Source organism: Larimichthys crocea, chromosome II (genome assembly GCF_000972845.2).
Source record: "Larimichthys crocea isolate SSNF chromosome II, L_crocea_2.0, whole genome shotgun sequence".
NCBI classification, from domain to species: Eukaryota; Metazoa; Chordata; class Actinopteri; family Sciaenidae; genus Larimichthys; species Larimichthys crocea.
This window is the reverse complement of record NC_040012.1, coordinates 2247878-2265547: the sequence shown is the minus strand read 5'-3', so window position 1 is coordinate 2265547 and position 17670 is coordinate 2247878. Positions and strand designations below refer to the sequence as shown.

Sequence of the window (17670 nt, the reverse complement as noted above, 5' to 3'; positions counted from 1 at the left end):
GCTGCCCACAGTGGCACCATGAGAACAGAGGAGAGTGTCATGGTCCATCCCAGTGCGTACGCCCAGTCGGGGTAAATGTACGAGTCATTAATGCTGAGGTGTTTGTATTCAACCAGGTACAGGATGAAGGAACTCTGTGAATGTGAGGAGATGTTTCTTTGATCCATGCACATAATATCACGTGTTGGCAAAGCATAGATCAAATCAAAACAGAAGGTCTTTGTCCGGTCATGTCTTCGATGATGTTCATAACACGATCAGCACCTGATAGAAATTCATGGACTGTACATTAGACCTTTTTAAAGTTAGATTAACTTCTTTATTAGTAGAACAGTATTGTATGTAAAATTAGACAGAACAAGGAGGAAGGAGAAACAATCTATATCAAACATTTGGTTACATTCAGGCAATGAAGCCAGTCTGACCAAAGCTATCTAATGAAATCAGTGCTTCTATTCATCCTAACATTAAAAAAACACATAACCTCATGACTGATTATTAGAAATAAATCAGGCACAGTTGTATACAGATTGTATCATGGACGTCACATATGATATAAATGCTTTATGCTTACCAAAACACCAGGCCAGAGCCAGGCACTCAGATAAAGCTATGAAATCATTACAAGCTCTTGTACAGGCATAATAATCAACAAGCTGGAATATGTAAATCCCTCCCTGCAGAAGAAAGAGATGAGATTTAAACATGAGAGAGTTTCACAACAATTTGTGACAATGCATTAACAATACATTTAAATTTAGTCATTTAGCTGATTTTATTCAAAGCAACTTACAAAACTAGGAAACAATCAAGGTACTAGGACGAGGATACAACAATAGTTGTCAATGTAGGGATATAGTTGTATTGGTAGAACAATACTGTAGTTCCATTGATGTATTTTTTTCACCTCAGTGACAAGCATCAGATGTAAGAGGAAGAAGATCAAGCAGATGATGAGGGCAAAGATCTCGTGTCTTCCAGGTTTATGAAACTGCTTCGGAAACATGTCGCTGACTGAGGTGATAAGAGTCTCAACATTCACAAACTGGGGATAAAATAGAAGAGAAAAGAGAACATAATTTTTTTTCAATGAATTGGTAATTTATCAATAGGTAAAACAGCTAAACATCTTACATGTGTGTCAACACTGAGAAAAATGAGCATCAGGAAAAAGCAGACAGTCCAGAACTGTGGAAAAGGCATCATAGCTGTTGCCTGAGGATAAGCAATGAAGGCCAAACCTGGACCTGTGAACAAGAATGAAACAAGTCAGAGAAAGTTATTTAAATCTGGACTTAATGTGGAATTTGGCCAGCATGTCATATCAAATATTTATCTATACCTGACTCAGCTACAGCGTCGACAGTAACACTCTGTTTCTGAGCCATGAATCCAAGTACAGAGAAGACGACAAATCCAGCAACAAAACTGGTCCCACTGTTCAGCAGACAGAGCCAGAAGCAGTCCCTAGAGGTCACAGAAAGACAAGAGTCACTGACAAAAACAGGATATTCCTGTGGACACGTGGAAAGTGAATTACTTTGTAGTGTACTGTCTTTTAATTAGTCTACTGTCTCACAACAGCTTATACTTACTTATAACAGTTGTTGTTGTACTCATTGTAGCTGCCCAAAACATTCAGAGTTCCCAAAGTAACGCTGTAGGAGAAGCAAATTTGTGATCCTGCCTCCACCCAGACCTGTAATGTCACAAAAAGTAGATTATATAAAGTGCATATAATGCTGACTGAAATATTATGGTATTTTGGCCAGGTCCTGTGGGCTGTGATGAGAAAACTACAAACCAGATGCACTAGTTGTCTTTCCTGAACCTCACAGAGAATGACTTTCAATATACTAAATAAAATACTAATAAAACTAATAAAATACCTCAAGGTTAGCCAGGCGGTTCAAGTCTGGATACAGGTAATAGTAGATCCCATCCAAAGCTCCAGGTAGAGTCAAGCCTCTGATGAGCAGTATTACAAGCATCACGTAGGGAAAAGTGGCCGTGAAGTATGCAACCTTTTTTAAAAAAAAACAAACAAAAGAAATTTAAACAAGTATTTTTAATAACAAGAATTAATGGAGGTGATCAATGAAAATCAGAATAGGTTACTTAAAATGTGCGACGATAGTGTCCATTTACTATAAATATGATATTTAGATTTAGGGGAAATTGCTGCAAAATATGCTACTTACAATGAAAATTACATTATTACAGAAAGCAAAAATTTGATGTTTTCAAATAGATGAAGATTTTAAACAGCACCTTTCCAGAAGATTTGACACCTTTCCAGATACTGAAGTAGCAGAACACCCAGCAGACCAGAAGACACAAAGCCAGATCCCACCTCACACTGCCCAGCTCCTCAATGCCTCCAGACATGGCCAGCACCCGCCGTCTGAGGAGAGGGAACATTAACAGGTACACATGATAAGACAAAAACTATGACTTATGATTTCTAGACTACAAAGTGATGTCTCATCATATCACTCAGGGATTAAACTAAATGCCCTTTAAATCCCAGAGCAGTGAGTCTGTTGAAGCTGTTTTTAAATTTGTCCGATCAACATCATAAGATGTTGTGGTGTCAGTATATATAGTATCTCACTTGGATCTCATTATTGGTGAGAACATGAATTAAAACTCACTCCCAGAACTCAGTAGCAGCAGAGGTGGTGTTGGTCAGCATGGTCTGATTTGTCCAATTTGTTGATGGCGAATCCAAAATCTGAAGACTCGTACAGTTAGCTGGTTTAGAGAATAAATAAAGGATAATTATTTAATATGAGGTAGTACTGTCATTCAAATGAAAACATGAAGATTCCCAGACAAAAGTGCACAAATACTAGAATTGTATTATAGGAAATTTTTTCAAGCTTTAAAAATTAAAACCATAATCTAGGTTTACCTGTGTTCCAGGTGTTTTCACAGCTGGCCCAGGGGAGCTGAGATCTGAATGAGAACACCAGGTAGAGGAGAGCCCAGACTTGGATTATAATGTAACTGAAATCATACAGTTTAACTACACTATATCCATATCCAATCCCTGAAAGACAAACAGAGGTTATCTTTTTGTTGCATATTTTAAAAACGGTGACAGTTTGTCAGAGATAGTTGAGCCATCTTTAAATAAGATTACTTAATTTATCAAGTTCATGTTGAGTGCTTTTATCTCAGTACACATCTCACCTCGTGCCAGTGGACATAAGTTCCTCCAGCAGGTGATGAATCCTTCCTGGGTGTACTGACCAACGGAGGTCTCCAGTAGGAACAGAGGTATCCCAACCACCACAGCTAACAGACCATACGGCACCAGAAAGGCACCTACAGGAAAGTTAGACAGACATGTACACCAACTTATACATAGTATTTATATAGTTTAGTGCACTACACCTAAAATAATGCAACTTGCTTAGTGAAAACCGAGTTTGAATTATTCACCTCCACCGTTCTTATAGCAGAGGTAAGGAAATCTCCACAGGTTTCCCAGGCCGACCACATTTCCTGCAACAACCAGAATATATTCAGTTTTATTGGCCCACTGTCCTCTGTCTGCAGCCTTCTTCTGAGTTTCTGTTTTTCGTCTTTGTCTGTTCATCTCAACATCAAGGATGTTATCCGTTGTGTGTTTCAGTCTCAACTGCAAAGAACTGCAGACTAATAATTCATTTGACTACATCCTGATCTCAATAATATAATACCAGTCATTCTGGTGGTTTATGGTAAAAAACATGCAAAAATGTTCCTGTTAAAAAAATAACCCTGTTGACTCAGGTTTGCTCAAACAGTTATATCATTGTCATGTTTGTTTAACTGGGGAAAGTTATCTTTCATAAAATATTTAATTTCACTAAATGACACACTTGTGAATGAGTGTGTTGGTAAGAGATATTGATGCATTATTTGAGTTATTAAGAACATCATTATTTTAAAGAATAAAGAATTCCCCCTCTGGGATCTCTGCATCATTTCTATACACTCAGATATACCGGTTGACACAATGTTGTCGCCCTCTTAGACACTGCATATTAACTATGACTGTACCAAAGTGTTGATTAAAGACAAAAATGAGGAAAATGGAACATTTTAAGTGCTTTATTAAGCAATCAGTAACTTCAGTCCTATATTTAAAAATACAATTAGGAAAGTAGTAAGTGAGTTAAAGACCCAGACTCCAGTGCAGATTTGAACAAAAGCATTATTATCATTCATCAAGATGACAGCTACATTGATGACAATGAAATGTTGACTTAATGTAACTTTGCAGGTCACTCTAAGTTGTCACTGCAGACGCCGTCAGTTCAGCAGTCGTTCCCTCCTCTTCATTTTTTCTCCTCTGCCAGGCTGGATCTTCAGCAGGACGACAAAGGACGGACAAACGCTGGGACAAACGAGATGAGTAAGTTTACGCACCCCCACTATCATCAGGACAAGTACAAGACACATTTTAGGACTCTTTGGACACATACATCCATGGAAATGACACTTACTTGAGTATTATCTTCTCATTTAATGATCAGTATTTCCCTAAATCACACCCAAACGAATACAACTCACTTAATAAAAGATTTTATAATATTCACCTCCACCGTTCTTGTAGCAGAGGTAAGGAAATCTCCACAGGTTTCCCAGGCCGACCACATTTCCTGCAACAACCAGAATATATTCAGTTTTACTGGCCCACTGTCCTCTGTCTGCAGCCTTCTTCTGAGTTTCCGTTTTTTCTCGTTTGTCTGTTCATCTCAAGATAAAGGATGTTGTCTGTCTGTACTGCTGCTGTACTGTTTATTTAATTTAATTACATCTAGTCTCAATGAATTGATTCCAGCCGTTGTGGTTTTTAGTTTTGTTTTCTTTTATATTTGTAAACCCCAGAGGTAATGCAGCTTCATGGTAAAGTATGCAAAATCTTGTTATAAGAACTCATGTGACTCCAACCGTCGTCAGCCCGGGACCTCAGGTGACCTTAACAACCTAGACGAAGATTGCACCAAGTATAAATACCTGGGTTTTCCCACCAGTCTCTTCGATGAGAGATGAAACGTCTTCAGGGGTCCCAGACCCGATTTAAGTCTTCTCAGAAAAAGCTTCGTCTTGACAATAATCTACATACAAGGACAAGAGAAAAGTAATTCCCTTGTGTTTCTAGTCATTTCCCTATCTATGTGTGTCTGTCTATGATTGGCCATCAGATCATCCTCTGCCTACTGCAACATGTATTTTATCCACCCATCAAGACTCACAGTATATCTACCCTGGCAACAAATTTGGTTAATTGGTTAATGCTGTTATCAAAATAGGCCTCATGTTTGCTGCAGCATGTAGGACATTTGTGCTGACATGTCTACTAATAAATGAAGGGATCATAATTCTGACATTGACCGTATTTGGTCATGACATTTTAAGACTGATTCAAATCATACAATGGGACAGAAAATATGTAATCAATATCTTAAGAAACTTTAAAAATGATGAGGAAAAACATATATGCAAAAGAAAGTACACAGTCAGACTTGACTTCAAGATTAGTGAATTTATTGACAGTTCAGGAATGCTTCTGCTGAGATGTTAGAATTATACAATTTATGACAAAAACAACACCCAAACCATTGTTGTTACTGATTCTATAATAAGAATAAAGTGTATAATTAATGTAACTTTGCAGGTCACTCTAAGTTGTCACTGCAGACGCCGTCAGTTCAACAGTCGTTCCCTCCTCTTCGTTTTTTCTCCTCTGCCAGGCTGGATTTTCAGCAGGACGACAAAGGACGGACAAACGCTGGAACAAACGAGATGAGTAAGTTCACGCACTGCCACAATCAAAAGGACAGTTACAGGAGACATTTCAGGGCCATCTTTACCATCAAAATGAGAATAGTTTCTTACAGCATGTTTAGACTGTATCAGATGGACACTGACCTCTCTGAGGGTTCCTGGTGTCAAACACATCTGTCCAGCTGCCCACAGTGGCACAACGAGAATAATGGAGAGTGTCATGGTCCATCCCAGTGCGTACGCCCAGTCGGGGTAAACGTACGAGTCATTAATGCTGAGGCGTTTGTAATCAACCATGTACAGGATGAAGGAACTCTGTGAATGTGAGGAGACTTTCAGACTGAGTCATTTAAATACTTGTTCATTGATACATGAATACTATATTATGTTGATACAGCCTGTTGCATTGTTTGATGGTGAAAAATGTTTGTGCATAAGTTTAGTCAAGATCTGCTGAAGATGGAAGGTGAAAATGTGAAATTCGCACAAATAAACCAGCAAATTAGATAAATACATTTTGTTTTTGTTACAACTTTTCTGACTCACCAGTGACAGCAGAGGAATGATGTATTTCCAGCACAGTTTGAAGAAAACAGAAGGTCTTTGTCCGGTCATGTCTTCGATGATGTTCATAACACGATCAGCACCTAGATAGAAATTCATGGACTGTACATTAGACCTTATAAACGTCAGATAAAGTTCTTTATTAGTATTACAGAGTATTGTAACTAAATTAGGACTGAACAAGGAGAAAAAATGAACAATCTCTATAAAACATTTGGTTACATTCAGGCAATACAGCCAGTCTGACCAAAGCTATCTAATTAAGTTATTTAAACCACTCAAATTATCAGCATTTCTCTTCATCCTAACATTAAAAAACACATAACCTGATGACTGATTCTGAGAAAAATGAGGCACAGTTGTTCACAGATCATATCATGAACATCAGATATGATATGAATGTGCTTTTGCTTACCAAAACCCCAGGCTAGAGCCAGACACTCAGATAAAGCCATGAAATAACGACAAGCTCTGGTTGAACCATAATACTCAACAAGGTTGAAGACATAGACCCCCCCCTACAGAAGAAAGAGATGAGATTTGAATATGGGAAATACTTTTAAAAATATTTGTAATGATATTTGTATTGGTGTATTCTATTAACCTCAGTGACAAACATCAGATGTAAGAGGAAGAAGATCAAGCAGATGATGAGGGCAAAGATCTCGTGTCTTCCAGGTTTATGAAAAACCTTTGGAAACACGTCACATGCTGAGGTGATAAAACACTCGACTGCCACAAACTGGGAATGAAATAAAATTAACAAACAATTGATTGATTTTTTTGTGATGCAATACTTTGGTAAAATATTAATAGGTAAAACAGCTAAACATCTTACATGTGTGTCAACACTGAGAAAAATGAGCATCAGGAAAAAGCAGACAGTCCAGAACTGTGGCAAAGGCATCATAGCTGTTGCCTGAGGGTAAGCAATGAAGGCCAAACCTGGACCTGTGAACAGGATTGAAAAAAGTCAGAGAAAGTTATTTAAATCTGGACTTAATGTGGAATTTGGCCAGCATGTCATATCAAATATTTATCTATACCTGACTCGGCTACAGTGTCAACAGTAACACCCTGTTTCTGAGCCATGAATCCAAGTACAGAGAAGACGACAAATCCAGCAACAAAACTGGTCCCACTGTTCAGCAGACAGAGCCAGAAGCAGTCCCTAGAGGTCACAGGAAGACAAGGGTCACTGACAAAAACAGGATATTCCTGTGGACATGTGCAAAGTGAATTTCTTTTGGTGTGTAATGTAACAAAACGTTTTTTGAACACCAAAATATAAGATGATATAGACTTTTTGATTCCATGGCGAGGAAATGGCATCACAGGGGTGGCAGCCAGTTACAGCGAACTAAGATATGTAGTTTAAAAGTTATATTTCAGTTATACGTACTTGTAACAGTTGTTGTTGTAATCATTAAAGCTGCCCAAGACATTTAGAGTCCCTGCAGTCAGGCTGTAGGAGAAAAATATTTGAGCTCCTGCCTCTACCCAGACCTGTAATGTAAAAAAGAAATGCATTATCTATTGAAGAACGTCTTGTAACGTTCACTGTGATACTTAGTTATTATGAGGTGCTTGATCATTAGTGGCCATAATCAGGAGAAAGACTCCAGGTCAGACTCAGAATGACCCAAGAACCAGCCAGGTGGACCAAACCCAACAAAACAATGCATCCAAACAAAGGCCTCAGTCTGCATAATATTCTAAAGTGGGAAGGAGTAAAAAGGCTACCTCAAGGTGCGCCAGGCGGTTCACATCTGGATACAGGTAATAGTAGATCCCATCCCAAGCTCCAGGTAGAGTCAAGCCTCTGATGAGTAGGATCAGGAGCATTACGTAGGGGAACGTGGCTGTTAAATATGCTACCTAAAATGAAAAGGGAAAGCCATCATCAAAGGTAATTGTTGGTCAAAAAGAGAGATTTTAAATATTTCCACAGCACCTTTCCTGATGATTTGACACTTTTCCAGATACTGAAGTAGCAGAACATCCAGCTGGCCAGAAGACACAAAGCCAGTTCCCACCTCACACTGCCCAGCTCCTCAATGCCTCCAGACATGGCCAGCACCCGCCGTCTGAGGAGAGGGGAAATTTGAGAGGTACATGTGATGTGACAAAAAAATTGATTTATGAATTCTAGACAACCAAGTTCCACTTCTGGAGGCAGACCAGGAAACTGAGCTCACTGCTAAACATTCGGTGGCTAGGACCTAATACATGGGGCTCGGCTAGGCACAGCCCAAGGAAACATGGATCCACTGCCCTGTGGGCCCATCACACGTAGGGACAGGCATAGAGGTCGGTTGCCCTGCCATACCTACCTATAGTCTTGGGATCTGAGGGAGCAGACAGGTTCTGGAAGGCTTGAAGGGCTGCAGCTTCAGTAGTTGTGGAGGCAAAAACCCAGGTTTGGGAGGAATTCAGGGAGGCCATGGAGAAAGACTTTTGGTTGACCTCAAGGAAGTTCTGACAACCCGTTCGACAACTCAGGAAGGGAAAGCAGAGCTTGGCTCAGGCTGTAATCAGCTGGTTACACCAACCAACACACCCTCTGTGGACGAGACAGAGCCAGAAGACCCAAATCTCTGACAGAGGTTGCCATGGTGGTCAAGAAGCTCTTTGGCAGCAAGGCGCCAGGTGTGAATGAGCTACTGAAGGCTTTGGACTTTGTTGGGCTGTCTTGGCTGACAAGAAATTTGATTTGATTTAGTGGTACAAGGCGATGTCTCTTCATATAACCCAGGGATTTACCTAAATGACAATTTAATCCCTGGTCGAAAATGTGGCAAGTGATTGAGGTGACCAATGTCAACATATGATAAAGAGTTAAAGCAGGTATATAGAAATGTCTTCTGTTTTTCAGGTTCTTATCAACATCATTAGAGCTGGTAATTGCGTGTTACATCAAAACCCCATGAATTTGTATCTTCGAGAAACTATTTGATGATTAAAAAAAGTGTGCAAAGGTGTTAAACATTAAGAAGATCATGGTTATTAGAAACATTATATAGTCAGTATATAGTCACTTGAATGTCATAACTGGTCAGTAAAAGAAAACCAATATAAACTCACTCCCAGAACTCAGTAGCAGCAGAGGTGGTGTTTGTCGGCATGGTCTGATTTGTCTGATTCGTTGTGGGAGAATCCAAAATCTGAAGACTCGTACAGTTAGCTGGTTTAGAGAAAAAACAAGTATAACAACAACAACAACTAAACATATTATTTTATGTAAGCTTTAAATATAGTATAGGTTTACCTGTATTCCAGGTGTTCTCACAGCTGGCCCAGGGGAGCTGAGATCTGAATGAGAACACCAGGTAGAGGAGAGCCCAGACTTGGACTATAACGTAACTTAAGCTATATAGTTTCATTATGATACATGCATATCCCATTCCTAAAAATAAAAAAAAAATTAATCTTTTGTAGGCACAAATATAAAATATCTCTGAACCACAGTCAGAGCTAGTTGAGCTAGCTTTAAATGAATCATGAATAATAATAATTGTCAACTGGCAACTCACCTTGTGCCAATGGACACAACTTCTTCCAGCAAGTGACAAATCCTTCCTGGGTGTACTGACCAATGGAGGTCTCCAGTAGGAACAGAGGTATCCCAACCACCACAGCTAACAGACCATACGGCACCAGAAAGGCACCTACAGGAAAGTTAGACAGACATGTACACCAACTTAAAATACATAGTATTTATATAGTTTAGTGCACTACACCTAAAATAATAATGCAACTTGCTTATAGTGAAAACCGAGTTTGAATTATTCACCTCCACCGTTCTTGTAGCAGAGGTAAGGAAATCTCCACAGGTTTCCCAGGCCGACCACATTTCCTGCAACAACCAGAATATATTCAGTTTTACTGGCCCACTGTCCTCTGTCTGCAGCCTTCTTCTGAGTTTCAGTTTTTCTTATTTGTCTCTTCATCTCAACATCAAGGATGTTATCCGTTGTGTGTTTCAGTCACAACTGCAAAGAACTGCAAACTGATAATTCATTTGACTACATCCTGATCTCAATAAAATAATACCAGTCATTCTGGTTCAATTCCAATTCCATATGTTTTCTTTATTAACCAAACCCAGAGGTAATGCAGCTTCATGGTAAAACATGCAAAAATGTCCTCATTATAATAACCCTGTTAACAGTTTATCATTGTCATGTTTGTTTAACTGGGAGAAGTTATTTTTCATTAGCATATTTAATTTCAATGGAACCATATTCACTAAATGATACACTATTAAGAACATTTGAATACTCAAGAATTCCCCCTCTGGGATCTCTGCATCATTTCTATACACTCAGATATACCGGTTGACACAATGTTGTCGCCCTCTTAGACACTGCATATTAACTATGACTGTGCCAAGCTGTTGATTAAAGACAAAAATGAGGAAAATGGAACATTTTAAGTGCTTTATTAAGCAATCAGTAACTTCAGTCCTATATTTAAAAATACAAATAGGAAAGTAGTAAGTAAGTTAAAGACCCAGACTCCAGTGCAGATTTGAACAAAAGCATTATTATCATTCATCAAGATGACAGCTACATTGATGACAATGAAACGTTGACTTAATGTAACTTTGCAGGTCACTCTAAGTTGTCACTGCAGACGCCGTCAGTTCAGCAGTCGTTCCCTCCTCTTCATTTTTTCTCCTCTGCCAGGCTGGATCTTCAGCAGGACGACAAAGGACAGACAAACGCTGGAACAAACGAGATGAGTAAGTTCACACACCCCCACTGTCATCAGGACAAGTACAGGACACAATTTAGGACTCTTTGGACCTAAAACATCAGTGGAACATGTGGCATATTGAGTGACACTGACCTGTTTGAAGGTTCCTGGTGTCAAACACATCTGTCCAGCTGCCCACAGTGGCACAATGAGAATAATGGAAAGTGTCATGGTCCATCCCAGTGCGTACGCCCAGTCGGGGTAAATGTACGAGTCATTAATGCTGAGGTGCTTGTAATCAACCATGTACAGGATGAAGGAACTCTGTGAATGTGAGGAGATGTTTTTGTGATACCTGAACACATCATTTTGGCAAATCAAATGCCACAGTTCACAGGCCACATCTGCTGAAGATGGAAGGTGAAAACATGAAATTCACATAAATAATCCAGCAAATCTAGCTGCACAAAATCCAGCTGACAAACCTCACTCCAGTTTAACTGCCTCGCATGGCTGCAGACTGTCGTATTACTACACTACATTTAGTTTCTGTTCAAACCTTTCTGACTCACCAGTGACAGCAGAGGAATGATGTATTTCCAGCACAGTTTGAAGAAAACAGAAGGTCTTTGTCCGGTCATGTCCTCAATGATGTCAATAACACGGTCAGCACCTGGTAGGAATTCAAAGACTGTACATGAGACCTTTTTAAAGGTCAGATAGCAAGTTTTACAGAGTGTTACAGAGTAGGTTAAAGTATGCTTACCAAAGCCCCAGGCCAGTGCCAGACACTCAGATAAAGCCATGAAATAATTACAAGCTCTAGTAGAGCCATAATAATCAATAAGCTGGAATATGTAGATCCCCCCCTACAGAAGAAAGAGATGAGATTTGAATATGGGAAATACTTCTAAAAATATTTGTAATGATATTTGTATTGGTGTATTGTATCAACCTCAGTGACAAACATCAGATGTAAGAGGAAGAAGATCAAGCAGATGATGAGGGCAAAGATCTTGCGCCTTCCAGGTTTATGAAACTGCTTCGGAAACATGTCGCTGACTGAGGTGATAAAAGTCTCAACTGTCACAAACTGGGGATGAAATAAAATGAGCAAATAATTGATTTGTTGTACCTGCAATACATTGCTAATTTATCAATAGATAAATCAGCTAAACATCTTACATGTGTGTCAACAGTGAGAAAAATGAGCATCAGGAAAAAGCAGACAGTCCAGAACTGTGGAAAAGGCATCATAGCTGTTGCCTGAGGGTAAGCAATGAAGGCCAAACCTGGACCTGTGAACAGGAATGAAACAAGTCAGAGAAAGTTATTTAAATCTGGACTTAATGTGGAATTTTGACGTTCCCTTCTAAAGATTCACTCGGTATCTCATTATAGGGTATACTCTACTGCGTAGTCCTCAAAAGTCCAATAACGCCAGGCCCATTGGCTGGCAGTCATGACGACTGCATCATGAGGAGGGACATCCTCTCCCTACAAAAGGGATGATGCTGTGTCACCAGCTCATTTTTCATGACCCGTCTCTAAAGCCATGACAAACACAAAGGGAGACGCGGGTTGAAGGCCAAAATGAAAGTAATTTATTGTAAAGAACTCAACAACACAAACAACTTTTACCTAAAACAAACCAACGAAACAAGGGGGTGTGTTAATCAGTCAATCAGTGGTGAAGGTGCATGCATGCATGAGTGAAAATGTGTAGATGCAAGGTGTTGTGTGCCATGAAAAGAAAGAAACCAAAAAACCATGAGGCATCCTGGAGAGGTAGGTGGAGCCTGCCGGGGAGAGAGACAGAGAGTTAATGGGTGGAGCTTTATACTCTCCCTAACTGGGGGCCAGGGTTTTCCACCAATGAGCTGGGTATGGGAGCACACACTCAAATTACCCAGGGAACCGTCACCGTCACAATTACCTCTTCTCGCTTCATGTGTACATCGACAACTGGCTTCTAGAGCGCACAAGGTTGCTCTTGTAACACTTGGCTTCGGACTTAGAGTGAATCAGGAAAAGAGCATGCTGACTCCCAGTCAGAGAATCTCTTTCATTGATCTGACCCTGGATTTGGTCTCCTTTAGAGCTCATCTGCCAGCAGAGAGAGTGAATGCATTTTTGGCATGCCTGGCCCTCTTTCCGCACGGGAAGGTTGTTACCCTTCAGCCGTGCCTACGGCTGTTGGATCTGATGGCATCAGCTATAGTGGCCATTCCCCTAGGCCACTTATACATGAGTTGTATCCGTTGGCCTGGACCACTCATGTCACAGGCATCATTACGTGAGGGTTTCAGCACAGTGTGTGACAGCACTTGGTCAGTGAAAACTCCCTGGATTTCTGACACAGGGTTCCACTGGCATGTGTTCTGTGTCCAGTAAGGGCTTGCATACCTTATGTCCAGTGTGTGCATTAAATATCTACAGTATGTGGACAGGACATAGGGGCTTCGGAAAACAGATCAGTTTTGATGTCATGGGCAAAACCTCATACTGGTAAGCCCATCACAAAATAACAACTTTCTCACTGGAAAGTTCTGGCCATTTCTTTGGTCTTTTCTTTTTCTGTTTAGGGGCATGTCTATGCAAGATATAAACTTGGCGACCAGCTCACCTCATATATTTGCAAAGTTCTATGTGCTGAACGTCACTTTGGCGCATACCGTGCTGAGTGTGGGCTCTTCTGAGGATCACAATGAGTTGGTCTCATGATTGTCAGTTGGTCTTCAAGAAGAGCTTGTCCCCATAATTAGATACCTACAATGGGGTTGACGTAGTGTGACTGGACTTCTGAGGACTACGCAGAGGAGGGTACCCCATAGTGAGATACCTCACTCATGTTAACAGAGAACCGGGGTTACCTTTGTAACCTATAGTTATGACAATTCTTTAAGCATACCTGATTCAGCTACAGTGTCGACAGTAACACCTTGCTTATGAGCCATGAATCCAAGTACAGAGAAGACGACAAATCCAGCAACAAAACTGACCCCACTGTTCAGCAGACAGAGCCAGAAGCAGTCCCTAGAGGTCACAGAAAGACAAGAGTCACTGACAAAAACAGGATATTCCTGTGGACACGTGGAAAGTGAATTTCTTTGAAATATATTATTTTGTAATATCATCATCTAATCTTATCTTACTTATAACAGTTGTTGTTGTACTGATTGTAGCTGCCCAAAACATTCAGAGTTCCATAGGTCAGGCTGTAGGAGAAGCAAATTTGTGATCCTGCCTCCACCCAGACCTGCAATGTCACAAAAAGTAGATTATATACAGTGCATATAATGCTGACTGAAATATTATCATACTTCTGCCAGGTCCAGATATGGATTTGTTTTGGTCTTCCTCAGACTCACTAATAGGTATACTTCTTTAACACTTTACACTCTGTCCGCATTGTTACTTATCTTTGGCAACATGTTGAGCATTACACCAAGTTTATTTCATCTTGTCGAGCTCAGTCATCACAGTTCTGGCTCAGGTCCTTTATGTTCTTCCAGGTTTTAATTTGTCTGAAGGAATTCATCTCAGTTCAGACTCATTAAATTAACTTCCACTTGGATAAAGAATCAGAAATACAAACATGTGGGCTGTGATGAGAAACTCTTACATACCAGTTGCGCTGCTTGACTGTCTCACCTAGAATGACATGTCAATATGTCAATATACTATACATGCTATTACGATTAAAATACCTCAAGGTTAGTCAGGCGGTTCAAGTCTGGATACAGGTAATAGTAGATCCCATCCAAAGCTCCAGGCAGAGTCAAGCCTCTGATGAGCAGTATTACAAGCATCACAAAGGGAAAAGTGGCTGTGAAGTATGCAACCTTTAAAAAAAACAAATATTAAAAAAAGTATTTTTAATAACAAGAATTTATGGAGGTGATCAATGAAAATAAGAACAGGATATTTCCCCTCTCTCTCTCTCTCTCTCTCTCTCTCTGTCTGTGTCTGTCTCTTTCAGGGTTATGCCTAGTCAGGCACGGTATTGGTTGAAGATGCAGTCACATCTACCTTACTGAAAACTCTCTCTCACTCCATCAGAGTCGCTGAGACTGCTGCTGTGTCCTGCACGACGTCCACTACACATATTACTACTGTCATTATTGCTACCATTCTCCATTATAGTCTATAGTTAGTTGATGATTTGCTGCCGCTGTGCATCTGTGTCTCTCTATCTCCACCACAGGTTCCACTGCTACTGTAATCATTTTATCATTCATTGTAATTCATTGTCATTTCATCATTCATTGTAATTGTACAATATGTTTGTGTTCATTTGTCCTGTACATGTGACATCTATTGCACGGCTGTACATCCTGGGAGAGGGATCCCTCCTCTGTGGCTCTTCCTGAGGTTTCTTCCACATTTTTTCCCTGTTAAAGGTTTTTCATGGGCAAGTTTTTCTCACTCTAACCAAGGGTCTAAAGACAGAGGGTGTCACTCCCTGTACAGATTGTAAAGCCCTCAGAGGCAAATGTACTTTGTGACTTTGGGCTATACAAATAAAATGATTGACTGAATGAATAACTGATTTGATTTGATTTGATTTGATTTGATTTGATTTGATTTGATTTGATTTGATTTGATTTGAATAGCTGCTAAACATTATTACAGAAAGCACCTTTCCAGAAGATCTGACACCTTTCCAGATACTGAAGTAGCAGAACACCCAGCAGACCAGAAGACACAAAGCCAGATCCCAAAACTATGACTTATGATTTTTAGACTACAAAGTGATGTCTTGTCATATCACTCAGGGATTAAACTAAATGCCCTTTAAATCCCAGAGCAGTGAGTCTGTTGAAGCTGTTTTTAAATTTGTCCGATCAACATCATAAGATGTTGTGGTGTCAGTACATATAGTATCTCACTTGGATCTCATTATTGGTGAGAAAATGAATTCAAACTCACTCCCAGAACTCAGTAGCAGCAGAGGTGGTGTTGGTCAGCATGGTCTGATTTGTCCAATTTGTTGATGGCGAATCCAAAATTTGAAGACTCGTACAGTTAGCTGGTTTAGAGAATAAATAAAGGATAACGGTAAATTTGAGGAATTACTGTCATACAAATGAACACATGAAGGTCTACGGACAAAAGTACACAAATACTGTAATTGTATTATGCAACTTTTTTTTCAGCCAGTAAACATTAAACTCCATAATCTAGGTTTACCTGTATTCCAGGTGTTTTCACAGCTGGTCCATGGGAGCTGAGATCTGAATGAGAACACCAGGTAGAGGAGAGCCCAGACTTGGATTATAATATAGATGAACCCATATAGTATCATTATAAAATGTCCATATCCAATTCCTAAAAAAACAAATAAAAAACATATTTTCAAATCTGTGAAGATTCAAATATTTCTGTCTTTAAATAAATTAAAAATAATAATAATTTCTCAAGTTGATATTTAAATAAAACGTACAAATGTAAAGCAACTCACCTCGTGCCAGTGGACACAACTTGGCCCAGCAGGTGATGAATCCTTCCTGGGTGTACTGACCAATGGAGGTCTCCAGTAGGAACAGAGGTATCCCAACCACAACAGCTAACAGACCATACGGCACCAGAAAGGCACCTACAGGAAAGTTAGACAGACATGTACACCAACTGAAATGACATTTACTAGAATTAGTAAGTATTCATTTATTTCACTGCACCACACCTAAAATAATGCAACTTGTTTAGAGAAAATAGAGTTCATAATATTCACCTCCACCGTTCTTGTAGCAGAGGTAAGGAAATCTCCACAGGTTTCCCAGGCCGACCACATTTCCTGCAACAACCAGAATATATTCAGTTTTACTGGCCCACTGTCCTCTGTCTGCAGCCTTCTTCTGAGTTTCCGTTTTTCTTCTTTGTCTGTTCATCTCAACATCAAGGATGTCATCCGTTGTGTGTTTCAGTCTCAACTGCAAAGAACTGCAAACTGATAATTCATTTGACTACATCCTGATCTCAATAAAATAATACCAGTCATTCTGGTGGTTTATGGTAAAAACATGCAAAAATGTCCCTGTTAAAAAAATAACCCTGTTGACTGAGGTTCGCTCAAACAATTATATCATTGTCATGTTATTACAGGTCTGGGTGGAGGTCTTTAACTTACTTACTACTTTCCTATTTGTATTTTTAAATATAGGACTGAAGTTACTGATTGCTCAATAAAGCACTTAAAATGTTCCATTTTCCTCATTTTTGTCTTTAATCAACAGCTTGGCACAGTCATAGTTAATATGCAGTGTCTAAGAGGGCGACAACATTGTGTCAACCGGTATATCTGAGTGTATAGAAATGATGCAGAGATCCCAGAGGGGGAATTCTTTATTCTTTAAAATAATGATGTTCTTAATAACTCAAATAATGCATCAATATCTCTTACCAACACACTCATTCACAAGTGTGTCATTTAGTGAAATTAAATATTTTATGAAAGATAACTTTCCCCAGTTAAACAAACATGGCAATGATATAATTGTTTGAGTGAACCTGAGTCAACAGGGTTATTTTTTTAACAGGGACATTTTTGAATGTTTTTACCATAAACCACCAGAATGACTGGTATTATTTTATTGAGATCAGGATGTAGTCAAATGAATTATCAGT

General features: G+C 39.5%; 2 protein-coding genes and 1 long non-coding RNA gene across 3 annotated transcripts in view; all 3 read right to left on the bottom strand.

Moving 5' to 3' along the window:
* LOC104932576 (sodium- and chloride-dependent GABA transporter 3) overlaps window positions 1-5401 on the bottom strand; it is a 7580-nt gene extending 2179 nt beyond the window's left edge. Inside the window, 12 exon segments of the mRNA XM_027291579.1 lie at window positions 575-677; window positions 908-1045; window positions 1135-1247; window positions 1343-1467; window positions 1596-1699; window positions 1890-2024; window positions 2272-2404; window positions 2655-2754; window positions 2915-3052; window positions 3196-3330; window positions 4590-4739; window positions 5383-5401. Of these exon segments, the coding sequence (XP_027147380.1) occupies window positions 575-677; window positions 908-1045; window positions 1135-1247; window positions 1343-1467; window positions 1596-1699; window positions 1890-2024; window positions 2272-2404; window positions 2655-2754; window positions 2915-3052; window positions 3196-3330; window positions 4590-4739; window positions 5383-5401 (1393 nt within the window).
* A 198-nt stretch (window positions 5402-5599) lies between these two features.
* On the bottom strand, window positions 5600-16964 carry LOC113748145 (sodium- and chloride-dependent GABA transporter 3-like). The gene is made up of 14 exons (XM_027290939.1): window positions 16778-16964; window positions 16508-16642; window positions 16237-16374; window positions 15976-16075; window positions 8300-8432; window positions 8089-8223; window positions 7748-7851; window positions 7392-7516; window positions 7184-7296; window positions 6950-7087; window positions 6761-6863; window positions 6328-6428; window positions 5926-6096; window positions 5600-5785 (listed from the first exon to the last, which is right to left on the bottom strand). Exons 1-14 carry the CDS (start codon window positions 16932-16934, stop codon window positions 5678-5680), a joined length of 1761 nt encoding a protein of 586 aa, XP_027146740.1. The 5' UTR covers window positions 16935-16964; the 3' UTR covers window positions 5600-5677.
* LOC113748149 (uncharacterized) lies at window positions 8965-9712 on the bottom strand. The gene is made up of 3 exons (XR_003464157.1): window positions 9614-9712; window positions 9430-9529; window positions 8965-9041 (listed from the first exon to the last, which is right to left on the bottom strand). It is a non-coding gene; the product is annotated as an uncharacterized LOC113748149 (long non-coding RNA).
* Window positions 16965-17670: the final 706 nt, after the last annotated feature.